This window comes from Pelobates fuscus, chromosome 4 (assembly GCF_036172605.1).
Source record: "Pelobates fuscus isolate aPelFus1 chromosome 4, aPelFus1.pri, whole genome shotgun sequence".
Classification (NCBI taxonomy): Eukaryota; Metazoa; Chordata; class Amphibia; order Anura; family Pelobatidae; genus Pelobates; species Pelobates fuscus.
In genome coordinates, this window is record NC_086320.1 from 290,940,068 (window position 1) to 290,966,072 (window position 26,005).

The window sequence follows — 26,005 nt, forward strand, 5'->3', positions numbered from 1 at the left end:
CTACAGAGCACCTATATTATGGCACTGGATGAAACTTGAATCTCCGGCCTTCCTTTTCGGCTATGAGAGCCATTTGTATGAGATAGATGCTGCTTGCAGGCCAGATGTCACTTCCTTCAGCATCACACGCCACTGCAGGGTCGGTCGGTTTAGATCTTTGAAAAAGGTTAGAAAATGTCACCGCAAGACCTAAAGCACATGATGACATCTCTTGGTGTCTGGGACTTAGAGTGTGACTGGCCAGGAAGGCAAAAAAGTCCCTCGAGTTGAAGTCCCTTCGCCTGTTTAGGCGTTAAAGCTATAGAGAACAGTGTTCGGATAAATTGTGGCAGCTCAGCCGCATTGATAGTGTTAGGGATCCCCAGTACCTTTAAGTTGCACAGTCAAACGCTGTCCTCTAGTTGCCCGATTCTGTTCTTACAGGTAGAGTTGCGGTTATTTATTTGTGTTGTAGAGGTGTCTTGATGGAGTCTAAGGTCGTGGATATATTCTTCTGTGGCCTTGATTCGGCCTGTCAGCGTACCCAGGTCCTCCCAAAGCACTCCTATTTCAGAAGCAAAGAAGGCCTTTAGGTCTGAGACTATAGTTGCAAGGTCTGACTTTGAGACCAGTGAGGGTTCAGGCTGTCACTGGCCCTGTCCCCGGCGTTTGAGGGGTGGGAATGGAATTTCCAAGAGGCCGTAAGCGAGCCCTGAAATGAGCCTGGTCTGTGATCCGCCATCTTGGGCCTACTCGGCTGAGTAAGCAGCAGGCCTATATCTCTGGTCTGTCCTTCACTGGGCCCCCGAGACTTTTTGGAGAGTTTCCCCATGGTGTGTTGGAGCTTCTGGCCGTCCCGTATGTCTCTGCCCGGTGTGTAAAGCCACCCAAAGTTGAGGCATTAGCAAGAAGCAGCGGGAGCTAGTGTGGCATTCGTCCGCTTAGCTCGCTGGTCAGCTCCGCCCCCCTTATTTATTTTTCTTTTCAGAATTGCAAAATACAAATTGTCAAATAAAAAACACCAGACAGACAAAACAGACATACATACATACAGACATACATATGGTAGCAATTCTCATCATGTCTCTTCCTGGTTGTCTTCTTCATACAATATGCCACCTCTGCCTCCCAGAAGCTCAGCTCATACTACTCTCAGTAGCTGAGTACTAGCAGAGAGGCAGAGGCCAGTAAGGGGAACACACTATGTGAAAAGGGGAGGCTTGGCTAAGTTTTACTCTTTAACAAAATAAATTTGAAAAGGGAGAAAAATACCTCAGAAATATACAACTAAAACCAATGTTGTGTTGGTGCCCATAGTGTTTAAAGGGACAATATAGTCACCAGAACAACTAAAACGTAATGTCTATGTCTATTCAGTTTAGCATTGTATTAGCATGTTTGTCTAGCGATGGGTGAAATATATCCATTTCCAATCCAAAGAAAACTTTGCATTTGTAAAGCAATTGTTCAACTTTCAGCTGAAAACATCCTGCAAACCTATTAATTGTTATGTCTTCCAACGTTTACCTTTCGATTGTGGGAACTCAAAATATTGCTCTGTTGGACTCTCCTCATGGAATGAAAGATGTCAGTTCTCATATAAATGCAGAAAATTAGATTACTTCATGCTTTTTTTTTTCATAAGTGAAGTAAATATGCCAAAAGGCAGATTTAGGTATTTTTGTGAGAATTACTGCTAAAGGCATGTTTGTGTATTTTTTCTTTGGGGTATTAGTAAGCTGTGAATTTAATAGAAGCTAAATTTGCTTTAAATAAAAATCCACATTTTTATGTATATTATTACATTTTTATAATTATTTTGATTCAGAGTGAAATAAGTTAAATGGTTGCATTCCATTTCTTGTTCTATAGCATTTACTTATCTTTCCCCACAATATTCTCCCGTCACAGAGTACATTCGATATCTCCCCTTAATTTCTCATCACTCAGTGAACTGAAATTGTATAAGGTTAGCTACTAAACTTTAAATAGTCTGGATTGCTGAGATGGTAATATAGCTGATTTAACCCCTTAAGGACCAAACTTCTGGAATAAAAGGGAATCATGACATGTCACACATGTCATGTGTCCTTAAGGGGTTAAAGAATCATTCCAATTCAATGTTATTGTGAATAACCACGCTATATCAGAAATAGATCATAAGAAAAGGTTTATTTTAAGTATATATATATATATAAGCATTATTACCAAAATCAAACAATTGAAATTAAATTAAAACAAAGCTAAATTAAAAACAACCAGAAAATAAACAAAATATGATCAATAGAATTCATTTTTTTCTTGAGACACATGTAAATTATTAGCACAGTTCCCGTAGCCAGACTTAAATTAATAAAATGTTGTCCCTCCTAAGTTTTTTTCTTCTTAAAAAGAGTTAACAAAAGTTTGCAAAATTGAAGTCTTTAGAGTCACAATGCAATTCAAAATGAGACATGCTCAAACCATGTTAATATCTTAAAAATCGTCATGAATCTTCATGTAACATTGCTATTGACTGCATTGGAATTTAAAGCTAATCAAAAAAAAAATCATAAGTCAAAGGAAGGTCCTACCAATGTTTTTGGAACCTTAGTGCACTAGGTTCTGAAACGTTGCCAGATCCATTCAGTTGGATGTTTGGTTGAATAATAATCACACTGAATAAATGGAGCGCAAAGTCATTATATATTTTACTGCTTCATTGGGTCTTGTGGGAAAGAGCCCTTCAAACCCCAGCACCCAGAAATCAAGTGAGTGCTCTATAAACATTGTTAGTTCTGTTCTTTGTTTTATGGACAGTACCTCATGTGGAATCTTCCACAGACCTCTGTTTTGTACTCTTGCCCTGAAACGTACAGCAGCGACATAGACTCCTGACAGATAAATCACCAGCAGTTGACAGTAGATTCCAGAAAAATATGTAATGAATCCACAAGTGACTTTTCAAGGTTAGCCAATAGGTAGACCACTGGCTATTGTAGAACTACAACTACTTTATTGAATTAGTGGTTGAATATCTCATTCAATATTTCAGAGATAATTTTCTTAACACACTCATATTCCAATAAAGCCTCTGAAAACACACAGAGCAATTACAGTCACTGCAAACATCAAGTGGAACTTGGGAAAACTATCATGACTGCAGGAAAGTATCTAACCCAGGGATGGTTCTAGACTAAATGTTATTATGAAGACTATTTTCTTCTTCAATAAGGGAACATCCTATCCAGAGAGAACCATCGAGTCCTTCTCCACCTCAAAACCTTTCCACTCGATTACAGCTCAATTCTCCTAATTCACGACATACTTTTCTTTACTACAAATTCTCTCTCCGTTACAGATACCCCCAGTCCTAATTGCACCAATTATAAACACCATCAATAAGGTAGGCATTGCACTTGAATCACCTGGACTTAATGACTAAGAATCTCATTGTGAATTACAAAGAACACATACATCTTTGTGAAGTCCCACAGGCTGCTGTCTTGGCAACCATGTACAAATACCAGCCAGGAATGCATCCTCTAAACAAAAAACGAATTGAGTGTATTTTATATTTGTTTTGGATATGAAAAGTATGTTAACCTTGTTTAAGACTTAGTTGGAATATATACAAAGGATTTCTAATATTTCTAATGAAGGGATTAAAAGTAAATACATTTAAAACTATGTAATTTTGTAACAAATATTGAATTAAAAATGTTAGGCTCTAAATGTGTATGCAATATTAGTTTTGAAAAAAAAAAAATCAAATGAATCAGTACCACACTAAATCTTACCTCATGTTTGTTTCCCTGGACATGTAAAAGAGACCAAAGTTTTTTAACATCAAAGTTTTTCCTAAAATGCAAACATATGCACTATTTAGTTAATTTAAATTGCTGAGATTGAAACAGGTTAACATATTGGTACACAATAATGTATTAGACTACTTTTTTCCGATCCAATTAAATAATTTCTTAGAAATATGAAAATTAGATTATCTGATGAAAATATATATTTTTCCATTTGCCAGGTTTTTGGCAGTCATAATTTTAGACTAAAATATGTTTTACAGAAACATATTTTCTCACAATCACCTCTAGAAGTACATCTGGAGACACTAACAGGGTTATTTACTAAAGTGAAAATTCAAAGTGAATTTCAAATTTAAGGCCAAACCAACTAAACTGGAAGCAGAGCTGAATTTTTCTAGTTCAATCTTAAATTTGAAATTCACTTTTCCAAGTTAAAAACTATAATTTCCAGAGAAGTGAAACTTTCTCCTTTCTCTTCCCCAAAAACTGTTATTGCAATGTTTACTGGGGTGAATAAAAGCAGCAAAGGTAAGTAAAAAATGTAATTCCGGCAGGGGAGTAGAGGAGGGGTGGCCGGACTGCCATGTTGTAAGGATGCAAGAAGAACAAACAGCTCCTGCAGTCTTTTAATTATTAAGCTCACCACAGCAATTAACTTGCCTATGTAACACCTGGAAATTGCGGTCCAAGTTGCAGAGCAGTACTGGTTCAAAGGATAAGCTCGCAAATAGCCTTTTGGTCTCTGCGAGGGAGATCCTTGGTCCACGCGGCTGAGGCCTACTCTGGCAGTGAATGGGGTGAACGGCCGCCGCCTTGCTATCCTGCCCAATTGCAGCAGATCGGATCCTCGGTCCCACACCATGCTGGCCCCCGTCCCTTAGGAGCGGCGAGGGTGATCCCTGTCCTCACCTTGGGGGGCCCCACTGCTACTAACAACCTAGAGCTGCTGAAACCAACTTAAGTGGCAGAAAAGCCTCAGCTAAAATGGTGGATACTGCATGTTGGAACAACAACAAGGAGCATGCTGATTTCCCCTTGCCTACCAAGGTCTCTGTGGGTTCTTGGGACTATTTGATACAGCACCTCGGTCTAATTGTGAGTCGGGAGCAGATTGACCACCCACCCCACAACCTACCAGAAGGGTTGAAACACGCAGCTCCGGTCCGGGAGCTAGCCCAAATAGGGCTGCGGCGTCGGAGACACCCCAGTATAGCTGCCACACTGCATGACCCACCTAGGATCCCACATCTTGCAGTCGCCAGGGAGGGCAGTGCGCCGTGAATGGGACCAGTGCCCTCAGCCAGCCTCTTCCTCCACACCATCTGGATGCTGCTCTAGCCTTGGCTGGGGCTGTGGTATGCACCAGCAACAGAAACGCAGTGGAAATGTGCAGAGCCACTGGAGGGCATTGACTGACTTACACTGACTCCCTGTCACTCACTACCAAGCCTATGATTAACATTCTATGTTTATTGCTAACTTGTTTAGTATTACTTTATAATTCTCACTATGCATTACCATTAACCTCCTGCTCCTTAATAAATGTTACATAGTTACATGGTTACATAGCTGTAAAGAGACTTGCGTCCATCAAGTTCAGCCTTCCTCACATTTGTTTTTTGCTGTTGATCCAAAAGAAGGCAAAAAAAACCCAGTTTGAAGCACTTTCAATTTTGCAACAAGCTAGGGAAAAAAAATCCTTCTTGACCCCAGAATGGCAGTCAGATTTATCCTTGGATCAAGCAGTTATTACCCTACATTGAAAAATTATATAATTATGTCCTTGAATATTCAGTTTTTGCAAGTATGTATTTGGTAGCTGTCTGAACACTTCTTCAGGCAGAGAATTCCACATCTTTATTGTTCTTACAGTAAAAAAAACTTACCTTTGCCATAGATGAAATCTTCTTTCTTCCAGTCTAAACGCATTACCTCGTGTCGTATGCAACGTCCGGTTTGTGAAAAGATTTCCACGTGTATTTCGTAGCTCTCACTTTGGTGCGGGATCCGCCGGGTGACATATATTTCAGAATGTTACTAAAGCTACTCAACTTCTTTTAACTTACTCTTAGTGCATAAGCCTCTATGACAGGCTGCTCCAAACACCGGCCCTCCAGATGTTGCCAAACTACAACTCCCATGATTCTCAGCGTATCTATTTATTTCTATATTTATTCCATTCATAGAATCACGGGAGTTGTAGTTCAGCAACACCTGGAGGGCCAGAGTTGGGAAAGCCTGCTCTACGAGGTACTAGTGTTTCGATGACAAGCTAAATTAGTACATACAACTTACTCACGCACTGAGCTGTTTTCTTTCACATGTACTATATCTTCTCTTGTTTCAGCTTAATTCATTATATGAAAATGTTCAGTGTTCTCAATACCACAAATATGTTTTACTATGTACTACTATGTTTGCTCCAGTTGTTGTGGTAAAGCAAACTTGCTTGTTTAACCTATGCACAAAAAAACAAAAAAACATTCCACTGCATTTCCAAATTGCTGCAGCACAACATCATCATCAATTTATGACGACTACAGAGTCAAGTAACCAAGAAACACAGTATAACAGTTTGTTACTGCCGTGTCCTGCTTTTGTCCTCTGGTGTCCTACCTATTGGGATACCAAAGTAAAATCACCAGGAAACATTAAATTTCATCAAATGTGCTTTCAAAAAAAGGGTATTTTACCTATGCAAGAGCAATTCAGTAGGGCTCTGCACATGGGTTGCCCTGAACATACACCAAATTCTCATGCTCACTCTAATGGGAGAAGGAGGATGCAGACATTTCTAGCCCCTCCCTCTCCTATTGTGTTACTCTGCATATAAATTCTGGGTCCAGGTTTTGTCTCAGTTGCAACACGGTTCAAGTTATTACACCACACTTTATGATCCCATGCAGACACGCATCTATGAATTAACAGGAAACTAACAAACCTTGCTGTAGTTCCTTGGATTTTGTTATCACGTGTCTTGTCATTTTTTTTCCCTTTTTCATCTTGATCAGGCATCATAGAACCTCAATTCTAAAAATCTGATTTCTCATTCCTGTAAGATAGAAATATGATCATTGTGAATATATTTCATTGATTTGTTTTACTACTACTTTAAAATAAATCAGAGAGAGCAAAAAATCAAAGTATCTAGGATATCAAACACATGAGAAACCTAACAGTTTGTTCTTAATAAGGATGGACCACTAGCCACTTGGAAAAGTTAAATTAAGCAACGTTGTCTCCCCTCTCCCCCCCCCCCCCCCTTAAAATTGAATCTAAATGCTTCATTGTGTTACAGAGTTGTGATGCAAGCAGAGACAATCTCCAAACACTTACAGTCTACACATTTCTTAATAAACGTTACTTTATCTTGTCTAGCAACAACTTGCCATTGCTGTATATGTTAATACTCCTTTGTTACAGACAACTTATGGGATCAGTGGCAGAATAAACGTGGAGAGGGCACTGGTGGAAGATGGGCGCTCCTATTGCAAGGGCGGACAAAAATTAGATCTCCATCTCTCATACAACTCACATAATGCTTTGCCAGCTTGTGATCTAATATTTGCCCATCCTTGCAGGTTCTTATTTAGCACTGAGCATTGTTAGTTTGTTTGATTGTATTCATATTTTTGCATGGACTATGTGTGAGTGAATGTAGGAGTGTGTTTATATGTAGTGTTGGCGTTTAAGTGCTGGTGTGCATTTGTGTGTAGTTTTGGCATTTGAATGCTGAGATGTATACACATATACATATATACTGTCACACATACATGCAGATACACAGACACACAGTTATACATACTGACACACATGGAGACACACATATGCATACACTTACCACATCCAGATAAACAGACACATAGATACAAACATAAACACATCTACAGATATACAGACACACAGACACATATATAAAAACAGACACATATATAAAAACAGTGATGCACATACAGATACACCAACACACAGAAATACACAATGGCACACACACAGATACACAGACACACATATACAAACACTGACATACATGCAGATACACATATACACACACTGACACACGTACAGCTACACAGACCTGCAGATACAAACACTGATAAACATACAGATACACAGATACAGTGAGACACATACAGATACACAGACACACAGAAACACACACTGGCACACATACAGATACACAGAAATACACAATGACACACATACAGATACACAGACCTACATATAAACAGACACACAGAAACACACAATACACAGATCCAGACACACAGACATATACCCTAACATGCATACAAATATAAAGCACAAACAAACATATACACAGACACATAATACACACACATACACACAAAAACACAATGACACACATACAGATACCCAGACATACAGGAACACACAATATCACACATACAGATAGTCAGACACACAGATACAACCAGATACACAGACATACAGATACAAACACTGACACACATGCAGATACACAGAAACACACACTGACACACATGCAGATACACAGATACACAGACACACAGGAGTAATAATCTTAAGAGAGTATATTTCCTTCCTTCCTCTCCTCCACCCCCCCCCCCCCCCCTTCCCCCCCTTTATTACCTTTCTTTTTTTCTCTGGTTTTCCTCACCTTTAAAATTATTTTCCTTGTTTATACTTATTGATGTAATTATTTAATTACATTGTTTTATTGATATATAATATAATTGTATTTTTACTGTTTATGTATTTTATTGTTTATGTTATGACATTATTTCAATAAAAAAATATTTGAACAGAAACACACAATGACACACATCCAGATACACACGCTGATACATATACAGACATACATGCTGATCAAAATGTAAAACATTTGATTCATCCTCCAGCTTCCTACATTTTGGGTGCTGGCTGAGTCAGGGGCTGGGTCTTGCAGTTTGCACTCCTCCTCTCTGCCTTCTTCTCTCTCCCTCCACGCGGTTTAGTTTGTTAACTGGGAGGAAGTGACTGGCTTACACTATCTCCCAGCACTGCCATTATTACACTCAGTGTGAGGTTACTAAGTACAAAGTGAGCTGCATCTTTTCTGAGGTCATGGAGAGGGAAGAATTACTAAAAACTGAGTCCCACCAAACTAATCAATGAAATGTCCAAAATGTTATGTGAAACAATTCCAAGTCATGCCTTTCACATATCGAGATTTAAGTGAGACAGTTCCTATTTTAGAATCCTGCTCCAGAGTTCTGATAAAATTCCTTGGTGTCCTGTATTTGCACAGTGTGAGCACATCATTAGTATGTTGGAAGCATGCTTGACGCTAGGTTGCAATGCTTTTCAGTGGGCAGACCTGTTCATTGAGGGACTCGCCAGTGACACAAGTTGCATCACTGACAATGCTCTGAATGCCCGCCCTCCCATTGTTGGGAGGTATGATGTGTAGCACAGGCCATGCCACATTAGAGTTAGACTACTACCCATGCATTCAGAAGAGATGCAGCTCACATTAAGCTTTACTTATGCAAGAATTGTCAGAGAGCAGAACACTTATAGGGTTAGTCAGTGAAGTGAGAATTGCTGAGAAGTGAAACTAAAAATGTATATCAAATGTATATATTGCCAAATTGTCCATAACTGCAAGAAAAATAAAATAAAAACATCATATTTCTCACATCATGTTATTGCTAAAAGGATTCTCCAACATGGCAAAACAAAAAAAGCATGGAAAATCATCACATTGATTGGAGAACAGTGAAAGACCGTTTCTATCACCTGTCCCGTTCATGGATGGCACACAATCACCTTGTAATGTGGTAATTACAGTGCCTAACAACTCTAACAGGCTAGATTACTCCCCAGTAACAGTTTCTAAATGACTAATCCTTCTCCGACAAAATCATGAGAAGATCTGTAATGATCTAGGCGCCCGTAAAACAGGAATGAAAAAAATAACATAACAGCGTTATATATTCGGACAGACCGAATTGAACACAAATTAGAGGTTATGCGAATGACCAGTCCTCACCTATTTCCTGTGTGCAAATGTAAGAATCACAACTCCAATTATCAAATTCAAAATTAGCAGATTTAGAAGATAGGAGTAGAAGAAATAATATACGAATTCTCAACATACCTAAATCCATTAAACCAAATGAACTATCTGACTATGTAAAAGGTGCCGTACATTCGGTTGTACCAAACATAAGTGAAACAGGAATCATTGACAGATGTCATATGATTTGAAAACCTAACTCAGCACCAGAGACACAATTGCAAGACAAAATTTCACATCAAAGAAAATTTTATGACCAAACTAAGAATAGGATTGGAATTACCAAACAAATTCAAGCACTTGAAAATATTTGAAGACCAGTCAACTGAGACACTAATGCACAGACGTGAATTCAAACATTTTACTTTAGGAACTTTAAACCAAACAAATCAAATATAGATGGGGATTTCCCATAAAAATTGTATTCATATATGAAGGCTAGAACTACACCATAAACACACCAGAAGAAGAAGATGATTTTTTGGCAGCTTTAAACAATGGAGAACCCTTACCACCGATGATTCCAAGAAAATTCGAAAAAAGAGACGTACCTGGAAATTAACAACCAAAATATATAAAAACAAATCAAGAGGGGTGTCAATCTTGTTTAGTAGGAATGTAGCATGCCAGACTGTGAAAGTAATTGAAGACCCTGATGACAGATTCCTTATTTGTTAAGAAAGTTTTGAGTATATGTAACGGGAGACTGATTTTGTGCGATGATACAAACTTTGTGATGGATCACAAATTGGATGTAGTGAGAGAGACTCTTTCTTCGTCTAAAAGGCATGACCTATCATTCGGTATAGTATAACATGTACTCACATATTGATAGATTTTTGGATGGTGAGGCAACTTTGCATTATGTATTAACTTTGCATTATTAAGATCTGAAATATTGGACATTAATTGGTCTGACCATGCTGTTACATGTCTATGAGTCATCTCACTGACTCCAGACAGTCCGTGTCGATTAAGTGACAATTAAGTTTTAAAACTGGATTTCTGGGTCTCTCCCACAGCCAATATGTCTCTCATTAAGCTAATGGGCAATGGCAGAGGTGAGACCGCCTTTACTTATCAACACGGAATTCGTTTATGACCCTGTATGGAACGCTACATGCACTCCATCTTACGGTTTACTGACGGTGTTGTATTTTTATGTTTTTTTTTATTTTTTATTTTTCTCCATTCTCCTTAATAATCTTAAAATTTGTGCTGTATTAACCTGTGGCATTTTCAAATATTGTAAATTGCACTCAGATGCAGGTATGGATCGGAGTAAATGTTGTTGATACATGCACGACAAAAGTAGAGAATTTAGGGAAAAAGAAAAGACATGCAATACCATAGATATGACATAACATTTAACACAATCTTAAACGTGACTAAACCATTCTTAAGCTTGTCTAGCCTAGCGTGTTTAAATCTACCTACTATTGTTATAAAGCCAGTTATTTTCATGTTTTTTTCTCTCTTTCTTTTCTAAAAAAAAAAAAAAGTGCTGTTTAATCTGCCACACTTTAACTTGTAAATATTTTATGAAAAGCCTGCAGCTGCTATCGTGGCTCTGCACGCCTGTTGTTATTTCATGCACAATGAAAATAAAGAATTTAAAAAACAAAACAAAAAAAAAACTGGAAAATAAATTACTAGTTGAGACTACCCTCACTAGTTACTTTAAAGAGAAATTGGATCCGGACCTGGCTCAACAGTTTGGACCGCTCACAAATCTGTTATGAAAGGTAATTTTATTCAATGGGCAACCTACTTGAAAAAAAAAACTAAATCTAAAAATGAAAAGAGATTATACAACTTAAATATGGCAAATAACTTTGGCCAATCCCCCTCACTATTGGCTATAATATGGGACGTCAAGCAACAAAGTAACACTATACAATTGGCTTGTTGAAGCTTGGTGTTGAAACATTTAAAACAAATATTCTACTCTAAAGGTAATAAAGCCTCAGCAAGGCTTGCCTCCAAATTGAGACATTAGATGGCACAGTCTAGGATTGAGCGCTAAAAAGATAGTACATGCAACCAATATTAGCAATATAATTTTAGAGTGCTATACGTCCCTTAACAATCTTAATTCGGACCCAAACATCACTCAACCTAATTTAAACACAATTAGATATTTTCTAAATAAAATGCAACTATCAAAAATTATTCAAGATAAATCTAAAAGTCTAAATTTAGTTTTAACCCAGGATGAAGTGTTGGAGGCAATTAAAAATACTCCTGCTGGAAAGGTGCTGGGCCCCGATGGTTTTAACAAGCACTACTACAGGACTTTTTTTAGTATTTTGACTCCACACTTGTCTGTGCTATTTAATTCGTATTGGAATAAACGTGGGATGTCCAGTGAAGCATGGTGCGCCCAGATTGTGACTCTTCCCAATCCAGGTAAGGATCTAAATAAATTTACTAATTTAATTTGGTTGCTCAACAACCATACCAAATTGTACAACAAAGTTTTGGCTACTAGGTTGGTCCAAAATAATCGCTGATCTTGTAAAGATTGTTCAGGTTGAATTTGTGTTAGGCAGACAAGACACTTGGCACTAGGAAATGTATCAATATGATTCATCAAATTAGAATGGAAGTTCTCTACTTCTTTCATTGGACTCAGAGAAGGAAGTTAGTGGAAGATTTGTGGAAGTCTAATGTAATTCCTGTTATTAAAGATATGTTAACAGTGGCCTTAGAGAATAAGTGTTATGACATGCAGGGCCGTCTTTAATAATGGTTGGACCCTGGGCAAACATTTGCTTGGGCACCCTGGACCCTGCCTCCCCACCCCCTGACATGCAATCACATCCTTCACTGCAACGCAATGGCAGAACTAAGTAGAGAGGGCCCTGGTGCAAGACTTTTTTTGCGCCCCACCATTGCAAGTTTGGCCAAAAGGTAGATCCCCATCTGTCACGCAACTCCAACAATGCTTCGACAGCTGGGGCTCTACCATTTCCCCATGCTTGCAAGTTTGTATTTAGCACTGAGCAGTGTTTGTGTGTTTGAATGTAAGCCTGTTTTTGTACAGAGTATGTTTGTGTGAATGTAGGGATGTGGTGTTGGCATTTGAATGCAAGTATGCATTTATGTTAAGTGTTTGTATTTGAATGCAGGGGTGTGTTTAGATTTAATTTTGGTGTTTAACACCGAGGTGTGTTTGTATGTAGTGTTAACATTTCAAAGCAGTAGTGTGTTTGTATGTAGTGTTGAAGTTTGAATGCAGGGGTGTATTGATGTGTAGTGTTGGTGTTTGAATGCTGAGCTGTATACACATACACTGCCACACACACTGTGATACACTCACACTGATACAAATGCAGATATACAGAAACACACTGAAAGATACTGGACCAAAGGTGTGTTTCGATCTAGGAAGCCCTCTAGTGGTTGTCTGGGAGACAGTCACTGGAGCCAGACTTAGTGTTGCGATTTAGACATTGCAGTTTCTCTGGTACTAATGTTTTACTTTGCATTCAGTGTTACCTCTATGTTACACTCCCGGGGTGTGAGCTGCTGTGTTCTCTGAGTTTTGTGCAAGCAGCAGTTTGACTGTTTAACTGTTTGGAACACACACAGCTGCCTGATATGCTTTGCTATGGTGGAGATAGTTCAATTTACAGCTACCATTATGTCTAATTAGGATTTCCATATAATTAAAGAGGTTTCAAATAAAATAAACAGTTGTAGCATTTTTTCACAGTATCGTGGAAATCTTCCAAGTAGTCTAAAATGTTCACTAATGGTGTTTTGTGTGTCCTTAGTTGAGAATTAAGAAAAAAAAAAAAAAAGAGTGTAATGACTTTGAAAGCATTCACAAAGAAAAAAGTTACAAAAAATAATGACACATTTTCAGTATGATAATTTAGCAAAATGACTCGTTATGACATGCATGCCTTGCTTTCTTTTGCTTTTTAGCTTGAAGTTAAGTGACTACAATTTATTTCTTTTTAACCTCAATATGCCAGTTACACTATTTTTTAGCCTAGTTTGTTATTCAAGGCATACCATTTGTTTTATTTTAGTACAAAAGTGTCTTGACTAATCTTACAGTGACCTTGTCTAAACATTACCCTACAGTGATATGGTGATTACAATGTCTTCTTGTGGACACATGTCTTTGTAATTGTAATTGCTTATACCAGTGATGGCGAACCTATGGCACGCGTGCCACAGCTGGCATGCCGAGCCCTCTCTGTGGGCACGCGGCCATAGGTCACTGGTAGGGTGCCCAACGGTGTATTCACCGTGAGGTTAACAAGGCATTTGCCTTGGGCAGCACTGCCTTGTTAGTCTCGTGTCCTGGGGGGGCCCAAGAGCTGGCTGGCTGGCCACCTTTGGGCCCCACCCGAGGTGAGCGGCAGCTTCTATTGCGGGCTTGCAGCTTAGTGAACCTGGGAGCTGGAATATGACATCAGACCGGCTCCCAGCATCACTAAGCGGCGTGCGAGGGAGCTGAGCAGTAAGATCAGAGCTCCCTCACTGCCTACTCTGCCAGTTCGCCCCCTGCCTGTCTGTCCAGCAGCACAAACAGCCCCTGCAGCCCCACTGGACCCCAGGTGAGGAATTCACTCAAATTCTCCCACAGAGGCTGGGTGGAGTTAAATTAAAATAAAAAAATATTATAATAATAGTACCGTAATTTGTGTAATGAGTGTTGGGGGAAATGTGTATAAGTGTGTGTCTGTCAATTAATGTGTGTGTGTTTGTATGTCAGTGTGTGTGTCTGTGAGTGTGTGTGTGCCTGTCAGTCACTCTGTGAATGTCTGTCAGTGAGTGTGTGTGTGTCTGTCAGTTAATGTGTGTGCATGTCTGTCAGTGTGTGTGTCTGTGAGTGTGTGTGTCTGTCTGTCAGTCACTCTGTGTCTGTGAGTGTGTGTCTGTGAGTGTGTGTGTCTGTGAGTGAGTGAGTGTGTTTGTGTCTGTCAGTCACTGTGTGTCTGTCAGTGAGTGTGTGTGTGTGTGTGTGAGTGTGTCTGTGAGTGTCAGTGTATATATGTAAGTGTATGTGTATCTCTGAGTGTATGTGTATCGGTGAGTGTCTGTGTATCTGTGAGTATGTGTATCAGTGTGTATGTATCTGTGAGTGTCTGTGTGTATAATTGTTGTGTTTAATTGCCGTGTTGGCACTTTGACGAACAAAAGTTGGTTTGTATTGCGGTTTAGGCACTGGGGCTTAAAAATGTTCACCATCACTGGCTTAATTGCCGTGTTGGCAGTTTGACGAAAAAAAGTTGGTGTCTGTGTATGTGTGAGTGTCTGTGTGTATAATTGTTTTGTTTAATTGCCGTGTTGGCACTTTGACGAACAAAAGTTGGTTTGTATTGCGGTTTAGGCACTGGGGCTTAAAAATGTTCACCATCACTGGCTTATACGTTTGCAGAGGTTTAAAACCTGATGTTGTGAAAATAGAATGCTGGTTCAGTAACCAGGAGGAAGTCTAAATAAACCGTGCTCGCATTTTTAAATATGTTTTAGCTCAATCATCACATGATTGTAAAAAAGAGTGTAGTGTTGGACTGGACAAACCATTTGCTTTCATTTAAATAAGAAAATAAATAAAGATAAACAAAATTAGATAAAACTGACTATATATAACGCTGTGCATTTCTCTGTATGAGACTGAGCAAAAATAAGTAAAAACAAATGAGAAGCACTTGTGTAATTTAATGTAAGCTTACATATGCTTCCATCTATTAGTGATAATGCTTCTCTTTTCTTTTTTTCATACATGAAGGGCAGGCAATGGGTCACTGTGTGACTAATTATCCTGGTATACACTCTCCTATAGAAAAATTGTGAGATATATAGGTTTGAGAAATCTCAACAGTTTACTGGGATTACTTGTACATTTTCTAGTTTATCTTTCTTCTATTTGAAAGATTAAAAGAAGGGGGGTAGGACTAAGGTGCACACACCATGCAGCTGCTATCACACAAAATACTTAGAGTGATTATTTGCAGGAGGTTTCATTATATATATTGGTTGTACAGGATACATATTGGATATACTGGATAAGTCACATCTATATCTATATAACGTAAAATATCTTCTACCTTAAAAATATGAAAGACCTTTCACATTAAAAGGTGACTGTAATTCTAACACACAGTTAGGAACATATAAAGTTATTCTAAGCTAAGAAAATATTTGGCATCGCTTGAGTATTTTCATGCTGTGATATAACGTGCGAGGCAAGGTGTTCAAAAAAAGATGAAGGAACTTTATCCTTTACAAAAGCCTGATTTATCCCTGCTAAGACATGAATCCATCCAAGAGGTGATCATCTGCTATACATGAAAAGAATACTCAGCAGTTGTAAATTACAGCTTGTTATAGAATAGCTTTGGTAATAGATAAACAATATATTATAACGTAGGTGTCCACTTTTTTTCTGCAGTGGGCCACTTCATCAGCAATTTACGTGGGTCACACTCATTTTTCACTGAGAGAAAATCACTGACACACATACAGATGCAAACACTGATACACATACAGATACACATGCACAGGTACAGACATGCAGATACACAGACATAACTCATAAGAGCAGACATTAGACTGTGAGAGTAGGACCTGCCAAAGATGGGGTACATTGACGTTGTGGCAGGCTTATGCAATGTATGCTCATATAATGTAACTAAATCCCCATTATTTTTTTTGCCTAGATTAGGTGTTTTTTAAAAAACTTTTAAAAACGAATAAAATCTGTCAACATTGAAGTTGCTGTTTAGTAGATAGCAGAGTGCGCTGGATCTTGTGTATTGTGTATTGTTTATTTTATATATATATATATATATATATATATATATATTTATATCAAAATACACATAGAATGAAATTATATATATTTCGATGTTTATATAAATAAATTAAAATAATACGAAATATATATATATATATCCATATACATAATTACATTAATAATTTCATAAATATACACGTAGACTTTAAATATATAAATATGTATATATATTTAAATTATATGTGCATATTTATGTAATATTTTTACATAATTAAGTAATTTTATTGATTGCAATTTGAGGGACCTGTCTGACAACCCAGGCCGAAAGTCCGGATAATTTAATTTGCTAGCACTGTATTTAACCCTGTAAATTTCCATGACACCCTAAAACCTGTACTTGGAAGGTACTGTTTTACTCGGGAGACTTCGCTGAAGATAACAGTGTTACAATGTCACAATTGATAAATTTTAAAAATATATATTTTGAAACAGCAATGTCCTACTTGTAATTATAGCCCTATAACTTGCAAAAAAAGAGCTAAGTACATGTTAACATTGGGTATTTCTAAACTCAGGACGAAATTTAGAAACTATTTAGCACAGGTTTGTTTTTGGCGGTTGTACATACATAATAGATTTTAAATAGTAAATTAGATGATATGATGAAAATAATGGTATCTTTAGAAAGACCATTTAATGGTGAGAATAACAGTATATAATTTGAGTGGGTACAATAAATAAGAGGAAAATTAGTAGGTCCCAAACGGTATGAAAATTGAAAAACCGTCTGGTCACTAAGGGGTTAAGGTTTTCACCTCAAGTCACTGAAGAGAATATTTCGGTGGAGCTATCTTGTTGGAAAATAGGTTTTGATGGAACACCCCAAAGAGGGATGATCACTGCCCTCAATGATTTCATTTTGAAAAAGGACTAGTGTTTCACAAATGCACACATCAGCTATATACAAGGTGGGCCAAAATTCAGAATAGGGTTTGAGGAGTCAATAACAGTTTTGTTAGTAAACCAATTTCAATGATATTACATACAATGAATGCTTAACGCAAGGAGATTTGTTCGACTTTTAAAAGAGATCGATTTGCCGCCTCGCAATTTTGGGCTTTATTGATTGCATTGTTTATAACATTAGTTAATGTTTGAGGTTCTGGTGTTCAATTTTCTGCACAAATATTCTCCTTGAGCTGCTCAAGTGTACACATTTGTTCACATACACCAACTTCTTCAAATATCCCCACAGGAAGAAATTGGTAGCTGAAAGATCAGGCGAATGTGGCGGCTTACAGTGAAGTTGCGGCGCTAAGCTCTTTGTGTCAAAATAATGGACCTGCAATCTTGAAAGCAAATTTAACTATTTGTACTCGTTCCTTCATGAAATTACCGATGATGGATCTCCCAAGTTGTAATATGTACCTGCAAACAAATAAATTAAACTCCTAACAAATAAGTTATTTACTTGTCAAATCCTACTCTGCACTTTGGACCACTCTGAAGTAATGAGGTGTGAAAAGTAAAGTTAAGAATCCATAACGCTTCATCCTGCTACTGGGCACCTCCAATGTAAGTCTCCTTCTATGATTGTTTCACACCTTGCAGACACCGAAGAGAAAATATATAGAGAAGAGGATAAATGGAATTATGTTTTTATTTTAGCTCATCATTTGCATTATTTGCGCTGGCATTACCTTGTCTGAACTGGATTATGCTGTAATTTGCCAAGTCTTTAATATATATTTAATAGAAAATGGACCATCTCATGAAATAAAAGTTAACACAAGTTATCAGTGATCTGCAAAGTTTTATTCCAGAGAAGTAAAAGTTCCCTTGAATATTCTTTAGATAATGGGTAATCATGTCAAGCTGAACACACAAGACCTGGAGCAGTATAGGGTGGGTAGTGACTGGCATGTGTTTAGGCCCTCACAGTCAATAAGCTTGATGTAGCACTATGTCATAATGGTCAGCATTAGGCAACAAGGTTTGGATAAATAGATATTATGTATTGTAAAGATCCAGTGCAGAATATTCATAAAAAAGCACTATAAGTAAGGGTATGGTGCCACAATGATCTGTTGCCAGAAGGGCCCCAGTTGGGCTCTTGCCAGATATCCTTGCTATTGAGATATCTGGCAAAAGCTTCCAGTTAATGGCAAGCCCTATGATTTGGGGGTTTTAAACAATGTATGTGAACTTTATGTCTGCCATCACAAAATACACAAGTGACAGGGACATATAGGGTTCATTTGCTGCCATAAAGAGATTATTCAAGTATTTACCTTTAACAGCAGTTCAAAACCAAAAACCAAAATAACAAAGCATAGTCAGGTGCCAGAAGTCTAATAAGAATGACCTTCCATTAGAGTAATAGGATGAAACTCGGATCTCTGCTATAGGTTTAAAGCAGCAGTTTGTATTTAAAATAATATTAAATGCAATGCAAAACTAAAAACTGACATAGATTTTGTCTGTGTACTAGCACGGTACACAGCTGGTGTTGCATGAACATTGCACGCATTGGTCTGGATCTATGCCAAATGACCAGAAACGTTATTGCATACACACTGCCATGATCCTTGTGTCCCAAATGTGACATGCAGTTGTGCTCAAAAGTGTGCATACCCTGGAATAAATTGTGACATTTTGGCATTGATTTAAAAAATATGACTGATCATGCAAAATATTTAATTTTATTGAAGGATCGTGATCATATGAAGCCATTTATTATCACATAGTTGTTTGGCTACTTTTTAAATCATAATGATAACAGAAATCATCCAAATGGCCCTGATCAAAAGTTAACAAACCCTTTAATATTTGACCTTGTTACAGACACACTAGGTGACATACTCAGGTTAAAATGGAAATTAAAGGCTAATTTGCCACACCTGTGGCTTTTTAAATTGCAATTAGTGTCTGTGTATAAATAGTAAAAGAGTTTGTTAGCACCCCTATGGATGCACTGAGCAGGCTAGATACTGAGTCTTGGGGAGCAGAAAAGAACTGCGTAAAAGGTAATGGAACTTTATAAAGATGGAAACGGATATAAAAAGATATCCAAAGCCTTGAAAATGCCAGTCAGTACTGATTAAGCACCTATCAAGAAGTGGAAAATACGTGAATCTCTTGATACCTGACCAAGAAAGATTTCAGCCACAACTGCCAGAAGAATTGTTTGGGACACAAAGAAAAACCCACAGGTAACCTCAGGAGAAATACAGACTGCTCTGGAAGAAGAAGACGATGTGGTTGTTTCAAGATGACGATACGTGAACAAAAATGAACTGCATGGTCCTTGACACACCTCACAGCTTCTGGTATACTGTAATTTGGAGTGACAAGACCAAAATAGCGCTTTATGGTCACAACCATGAACAGTATGTTTGGAGAGGGGTCAACAAGGCCTATAGTGAAAAGAATACCATCCCCACTGTGAAGCATGGTGGTGACTCACTGATGGTTTTTTTTTGGGGGGGGGGGGTGAGCTCTAAAGGCACGGGGAATCTTGTGAAAATTGATGGCAAGATGAATGCAGCATGTTATCAGAAAATACTGGCAGACAATTTTTCTTCCTCATTAAGGCTGCACATGGGACGCTCTTGGACTTTTAAGCATGACAATGACCCTAAGCACAAGGTCAAGCTGACCCTCCACTGGCTACAGCAGAAAAAGGTAAATGTTCTGGAGTGGCCATCATAGTCTTCTGACCTTAATATCACCGAGCCACTCTGGGGAGATCTCAAACGTGCGGTTCATGCAAGACGACCAAAGACTTTGCATGACCTGGAGACATATTGCCAAGAAGAATGTGCAGCAATACCACCGGCAATAATTAGGGTCCTCATAGACATCTATTACAAAAGACTGCACACTGTCATTGATGCTAAAAGTGGCAATACACAGTATTAAGAACTAAGGGTATGTAGACTTTAGAACAGGGGTCATTTTTTTTCCATGTGTTACCATGTTTTGTGTTATAAGTGTGCCATTCTGTTATAACATACAGTTGATCATGAATCGCATAAGAAATTAAAGAAATGTGTTTTGCCTGCTCACTCATGGTACATATATTACCACTTCTCCAATGGTATGCAAACTTTTGCGCACAACTGTAAAATGTGGTATAAATTTGACAAATGTGGAAGAAAAAAAGATAAATTAATAACATCTAAATACAGAACCTGCTTAGGAAAAGTGGAGGGGTTGACAGGGCAGGGCAAGGGCTCAGTGTTGCAGGCAGGGGACATCATATTGCTCTTTAGACTCAAGCCTTAGATATTTTGGGACCTACTAACACCTTTATTGAGTCTGTATGTTTGCAGGACAAATAGTATTTCATACATTTTTATTTTGTTTTTGTTTTTTAAATCCCAAATGTTGCATGTCTGTTAGATTTAGTTATATCAGTGAGAGTTTTCTGTCATACCTTTGCTCATCACTTTAATGTCTGGTGTTTATAGATAGCATGACAGACAGATTGAAACAAGTATACCAGAGAATACTAGTAACCCTGAAATGTTACCCTACTAGAGTGAACCAATAATTTTATTTTTGACAACTTAATCCTGCCCATGTTCAGTTCTCAAAAAATCCCAATATTACATTTCAAGAAACATGTGTGCAATTCACACATGCTTATCACATACCTTCCATGCTCTATTTTTATAGATCTTATTTCGGGCATCACAACAGACTGCTCAATATCACATTCCACAATCCAGATACAATGGAAAAATCCGGTTACAGACAGGTGACATATCATGTTCCATCTCAGTACATACCTACCCATCTGAAGTTTGGTTAAGATGTATCAAGGTTTTACATAGCCAATTTCAATTACATCGCCCTATATTTTAAACATCTGAGCTCATGCGAGTGCCTATTTTTGCACCTAATTAAATGTGCTTATTTTTGCACATAATTTAACCCACTACTGACACTAAAAACACTTATTTACTTAAAAACAACATTTTTTAAATCTAGTCCAGTATAAAGTCAGTCCCCAAAAGCTCTAGACCAGGAATATCCCTCAGATATTTTAGAACCACAACTCTCTCTGAAGCTTTGCACACCTTTAGAATGACATAACATCATAGACAAGGCATCTATCTACCTTTTGGGCACCCCTGCTCTAGATCCTACACATAGTCACAAGCACTCCATGAATAAACCACTACATTTCCTTTTAATTCCACTGGAATGTGTACAGCCTTTCAAATGTTAACAATCTGACAAAAGACACAAGTGACTTTTGTTTTGGTCTTTTTAATGATGTATTTGTTTAATGCTTTGCCTTGGCAATGAATGACAGCTTAAGGCACATTTACTGTCAGTGGATGTGGTGGGATGTCCCAGGTTACTCGGGGAAACCCCTTCTTTTACAGCATGAGTGCTTTAAACCAAGGGTGGCCAATAGGTAGAACCCTAGCTATTGTAAAACTGCAACTCCCATTGTGCTTAGCCATCCTTCAGAAAGGCAAAGCACCATGGAAGTTGTAGTTTTACAAAAACTCTGGGGTCAGCCTTTTCCCTACCTTTGGTTTAAACTAGCATGAACTCTGTGCAATAATCCCATACACACACAGGTTAATGCATACCCAGCCTCAGCCTTGCACACAGGTGATGGGAGTTTGTTGTCAGGGGGTACTCACATGCTGCAGGGCCCAGAGCTCTGCTGCCGCTTTGAGGGTTCCAGCTGCTCGTTTCCTTAGTAACGGTGTAAACAATGATTGAAAAAAATAACACCGTTGCCAGGTGACTGGAAGGGGCGTGGCTGAGGGACACAGGCACACCTAGAAGCATGGACAGCACTATGTATCGGCACGCAGGCAGACAGGTGAGTCACAGTGCCCTGTATTAGGGAAGGTGTGCCTATACACAGAGTAATGGCAGTCACACAGAAGGGGGACTTTATTAAGATATTATATTAAGATAATAAGCAATATATTACTGCCCATAACAGATTATGGGGCACTTGGATGACAGTTTAACTCATTTAAACCACTGACATGATACATTATATCTATAGGGAAGGTGATACTGTGACACAAACATAGCAATCATTTCACTTGTTGCTTCATTAAACATTTGGTAAGATTTATTTGAAAAAATGTGTGCATTATTCTATACTGATATATTATAATATTGTACGGTGCTGCGGAATAAGTTGGCACTATATAAATGTTGTTAATAATGATAACCTTTTTTTTTTAAAAACGCCTTTTTTTTTTAAATTCTTTATTTTTGTTGTGCAAGAGTTACAACAGTGTCTGCTTAGCCACAATAACCATAACAGACTCAATCATATGAAACAGATAAAAAAAAAAAAAAAAATTAAACCGCCTTTTTTATTTACAAGTTAATTTAATGTTTATTTACCTTGCCCCTTTCACAAAAACATATGGTGATTTTTTCTTCAAAAAAGTAAATTTAAATAATGTTGGACCCTTGCAAAGTTAAGCTAGGACAGGTCTGGTAGCTACACAAAAAATGAAAATTGTGGCTTTTTTGTCCTCCATTTACAAATAGTACAAAAATGAATAAAAAAAATAACTGTGGGTTAGGTTAAATATTCAAAGCGAGATCTCCATTTATTTTTTTAGCAAATAATCTAATCCAAATAGTCTGCAATATTATTACAGTCCTGAAAACAAATTTTCATTTTTTTAATATTTATTTTTGTAAAAGAGGGTCATAATACTGTTCTAAAACGACTTTGTAGGTGTTCCCCTTGATAACACAGGCTTTAAATGATTCTGCAAAGGTTTCTTCAGTTTTTAAAGGGACACTATAGTCACCAGTGCAACTACATGTATTCCTGACCCTATAGTGTTAACACCACCATCTAGCTCCCTGGGCCCCTCATGCCTCCATAAATATAGTACAAATCTTACTGTATTCAAGCCTGAAGCTGTAAATCTGTATGCTGTTAGACTCAGAAAAACAAGCAGTCTGCTGACATGTGGTAGCCTGATCCAATCACAGTGCTTCCCCATAGCATTGGCTGAGACTGACAAGGAGGCAGATCAGGGGCAGAGCCAGCATGATTCAAACACAGCCCTGGCCAATCAGCATCTCCTCATAGAGATGAATTGAATCAATGAATCTCTATGAGGTAAGTTCAGTGTCTGCATGCAGGGGGAGGAGATACTGAATCACAGGATGCTCGTGTACAGCAGATCTGAGTGGATGGAGGCATATTATGCCTTCATCAACTCCGAAGTCCTTCTGGTTCACTCTGAGTGACTGCAACTGGAGGTGTTCCTAGCTTTCAATGTAAACACTGTATTTTCTCAGAAAATACAGTGTTTACATGAGAAAGGCTGCAGGGAGCTATAGTTCTCACCTGAACAACCTCATTAAGCTGAAGTTGTTCAGGTGACTATAGTGTCCCTTTAATACCGGGAATCCTATGTACGCAAATGTAAATTTTTGTCCTTACCTACATACTTGTAAATAGTCTATCAGAGACAACTAAAGCATGTTATCCTTACTTTATATAAAATCAATTGTGTTTTTTTATTTTATACCCATGATTGAGAAATCAAGGTATATCCCAAAATCCACTTGGAAGAAAATAAAACAATTAAAACCCTATGACATTTAGAAAGGCATAGTGATAGTAAAATGAATTGTGTTTTTTACCGTGTGGGTATTAATTCATAGCGCAGAGACCTGGACATTTTTTGCAATACAGGTTGTACCAGCCTTGCCTGGACTTACTCAATACTCTAGAACAGTGACGGCTATACATGGCCTTAATGATTAGAACCTTACATTTCCTTAAAATCTAGCTGGATATTATGTGAAATATCATTTAGAGTGCCAAGGTTAGCTATCACTGCTTTAAAAACAGTTAAAGAAACACTATAGTGTAAGGAATGCAAACATGAATTCCTTACACTATAGTACAGGCTGGTGCGAGGATTTTTGCCCTCCTAGGCAAAACAAAATGTTGCCGCCCCTATACACACTGACCCATACAGACACACAGACATATACACACAGACCCATACAGACAGACACACATATGCACACTGACCCATACAGAGATACACACCTTGACCCAGGGCCAGTGCAAGGACTTTTGCCGCCATAAGCAAAAAAAAAAAACGTTGCCGCTCCTATGCAAAAAATGTTATGCAGTGTGTGCAAAATCACATACACTAACCCATACAGACACACACTGACCCAAACAGACACACATAGAAATACACACACTGACCCATACAGACAGACAGACACACAAGCACACTGACCCATAAAGAGACACACACTGACCCATGCAGACACATCCACACACAAACACTGACCTATGCAGGCTGATACACACACAATGACCCAAACAGACTGAGATACACAAACAAACTGACCAAGGCTTGAGTTATCTCTTTAGTGAGTAATAGAGGATCCTATGAACTTCCATATTTAATAAGCCCACTCAAGCCATAGAATGGTTAAAGGGGAAGGCTTCCCGTACTCATTATTATTATAAACATTCACCATTCTGTCTAATTGGTAAGAGGAAATGGGAGATGGCTTTGTGATAAGCCACTTCATAAATTTCTCTCACATATTTGGTTAGAAAGTATGTTGTCCAAAAAAGCAGTAGATAAATGGTTATGTACAAAGAATTCACGTATAAAGTGACCCACCAATTCTGTAAATCTCTATTTACCCATTCCTGCTATAAACAGTCACCCTAAGATGATGGCATACTGCAATCACTGAATATGGAACAATCAAATATTTTGCCAAAATCTTATCAACATCATTTATCAAGTTTAAATGTATTAGGTTCCAAGAAAAGATTCTAAACTGAAATGTGGGGATACTTGATAGCCACATGTATTAACATCAATACTTTGTCTATGACCTTTCTAGTGAAATAATCACTAGAATACATGATGATAACACATCCCCGCTCTTATTAGGAACACATATGGTTACATCTGATTTATTCTTAATGTTGAAATTAATCTTTTGAGGAACCACAATATTGGACAATGTAACAGGACGCTGACACACACACTGACCCATACAATGTCCCATGCAGACACACACTGACCCATCAAGATACACACTGACTCAAGCAAACGTACAGACTGACACACATTTCGAGGCCCCTTCTAACCTTCATGACATATCACTTTGCAGTTCATGTGTTAGTCAGTCCCAGCCGCATTTCCTGTTATGCTCCCGCCCACTTGTCCCCACATGCAGGGCAAGGTGCGGGAGTGAGCAAACGATGCGGCCTTGAGCTGCCGCCCTATTAAATGTCTGGGAGGTGGGGTTTGTTTTGTGAGCCGAGATGGATGCCTGTGCTGTACCGGGGCTAGTCAGCAGCCAGGTAAGTGCTCCATAGCGCCCGGTAACATGGATGGCGGCATGCTGTAAATAATTAGTCTAACAGAG

At 38.2% G+C, this 26,005-nt stretch overlaps 2 protein-coding genes across 2 annotated transcripts in view; both read right to left on the reverse strand.

Annotated features, from left to right (window-relative positions):
* NEK10 (NIMA related kinase 10) overlaps positions 1-22,298 on the reverse strand; it is a 194,354-nt gene extending 172,056 nt beyond the window's left edge. The window contains exons 1-3 of the mRNA XM_063452208.1: positions 22,243-22,298; positions 6,718-6,828; positions 3,759-3,819 (exon numbers count right to left, since the gene is read on the reverse strand). Of these exons, the coding sequence (XP_063308278.1) occupies positions 3,759-3,819; positions 6,718-6,794 (138 nt within the window). The 5' untranslated portion in view covers positions 6,795-6,828; positions 22,243-22,298. The remainder of the gene's footprint in view (positions 1-3,758; positions 3,820-6,717; positions 6,829-22,242) is intronic.
* The window catches only part of SLC4A7 (solute carrier family 4 member 7), a 551,990-nt gene that overhangs the window by 362,423 nt on the left and 163,562 nt on the right, over positions 1-26,005 (reverse strand). The window lies entirely within an intron of this gene.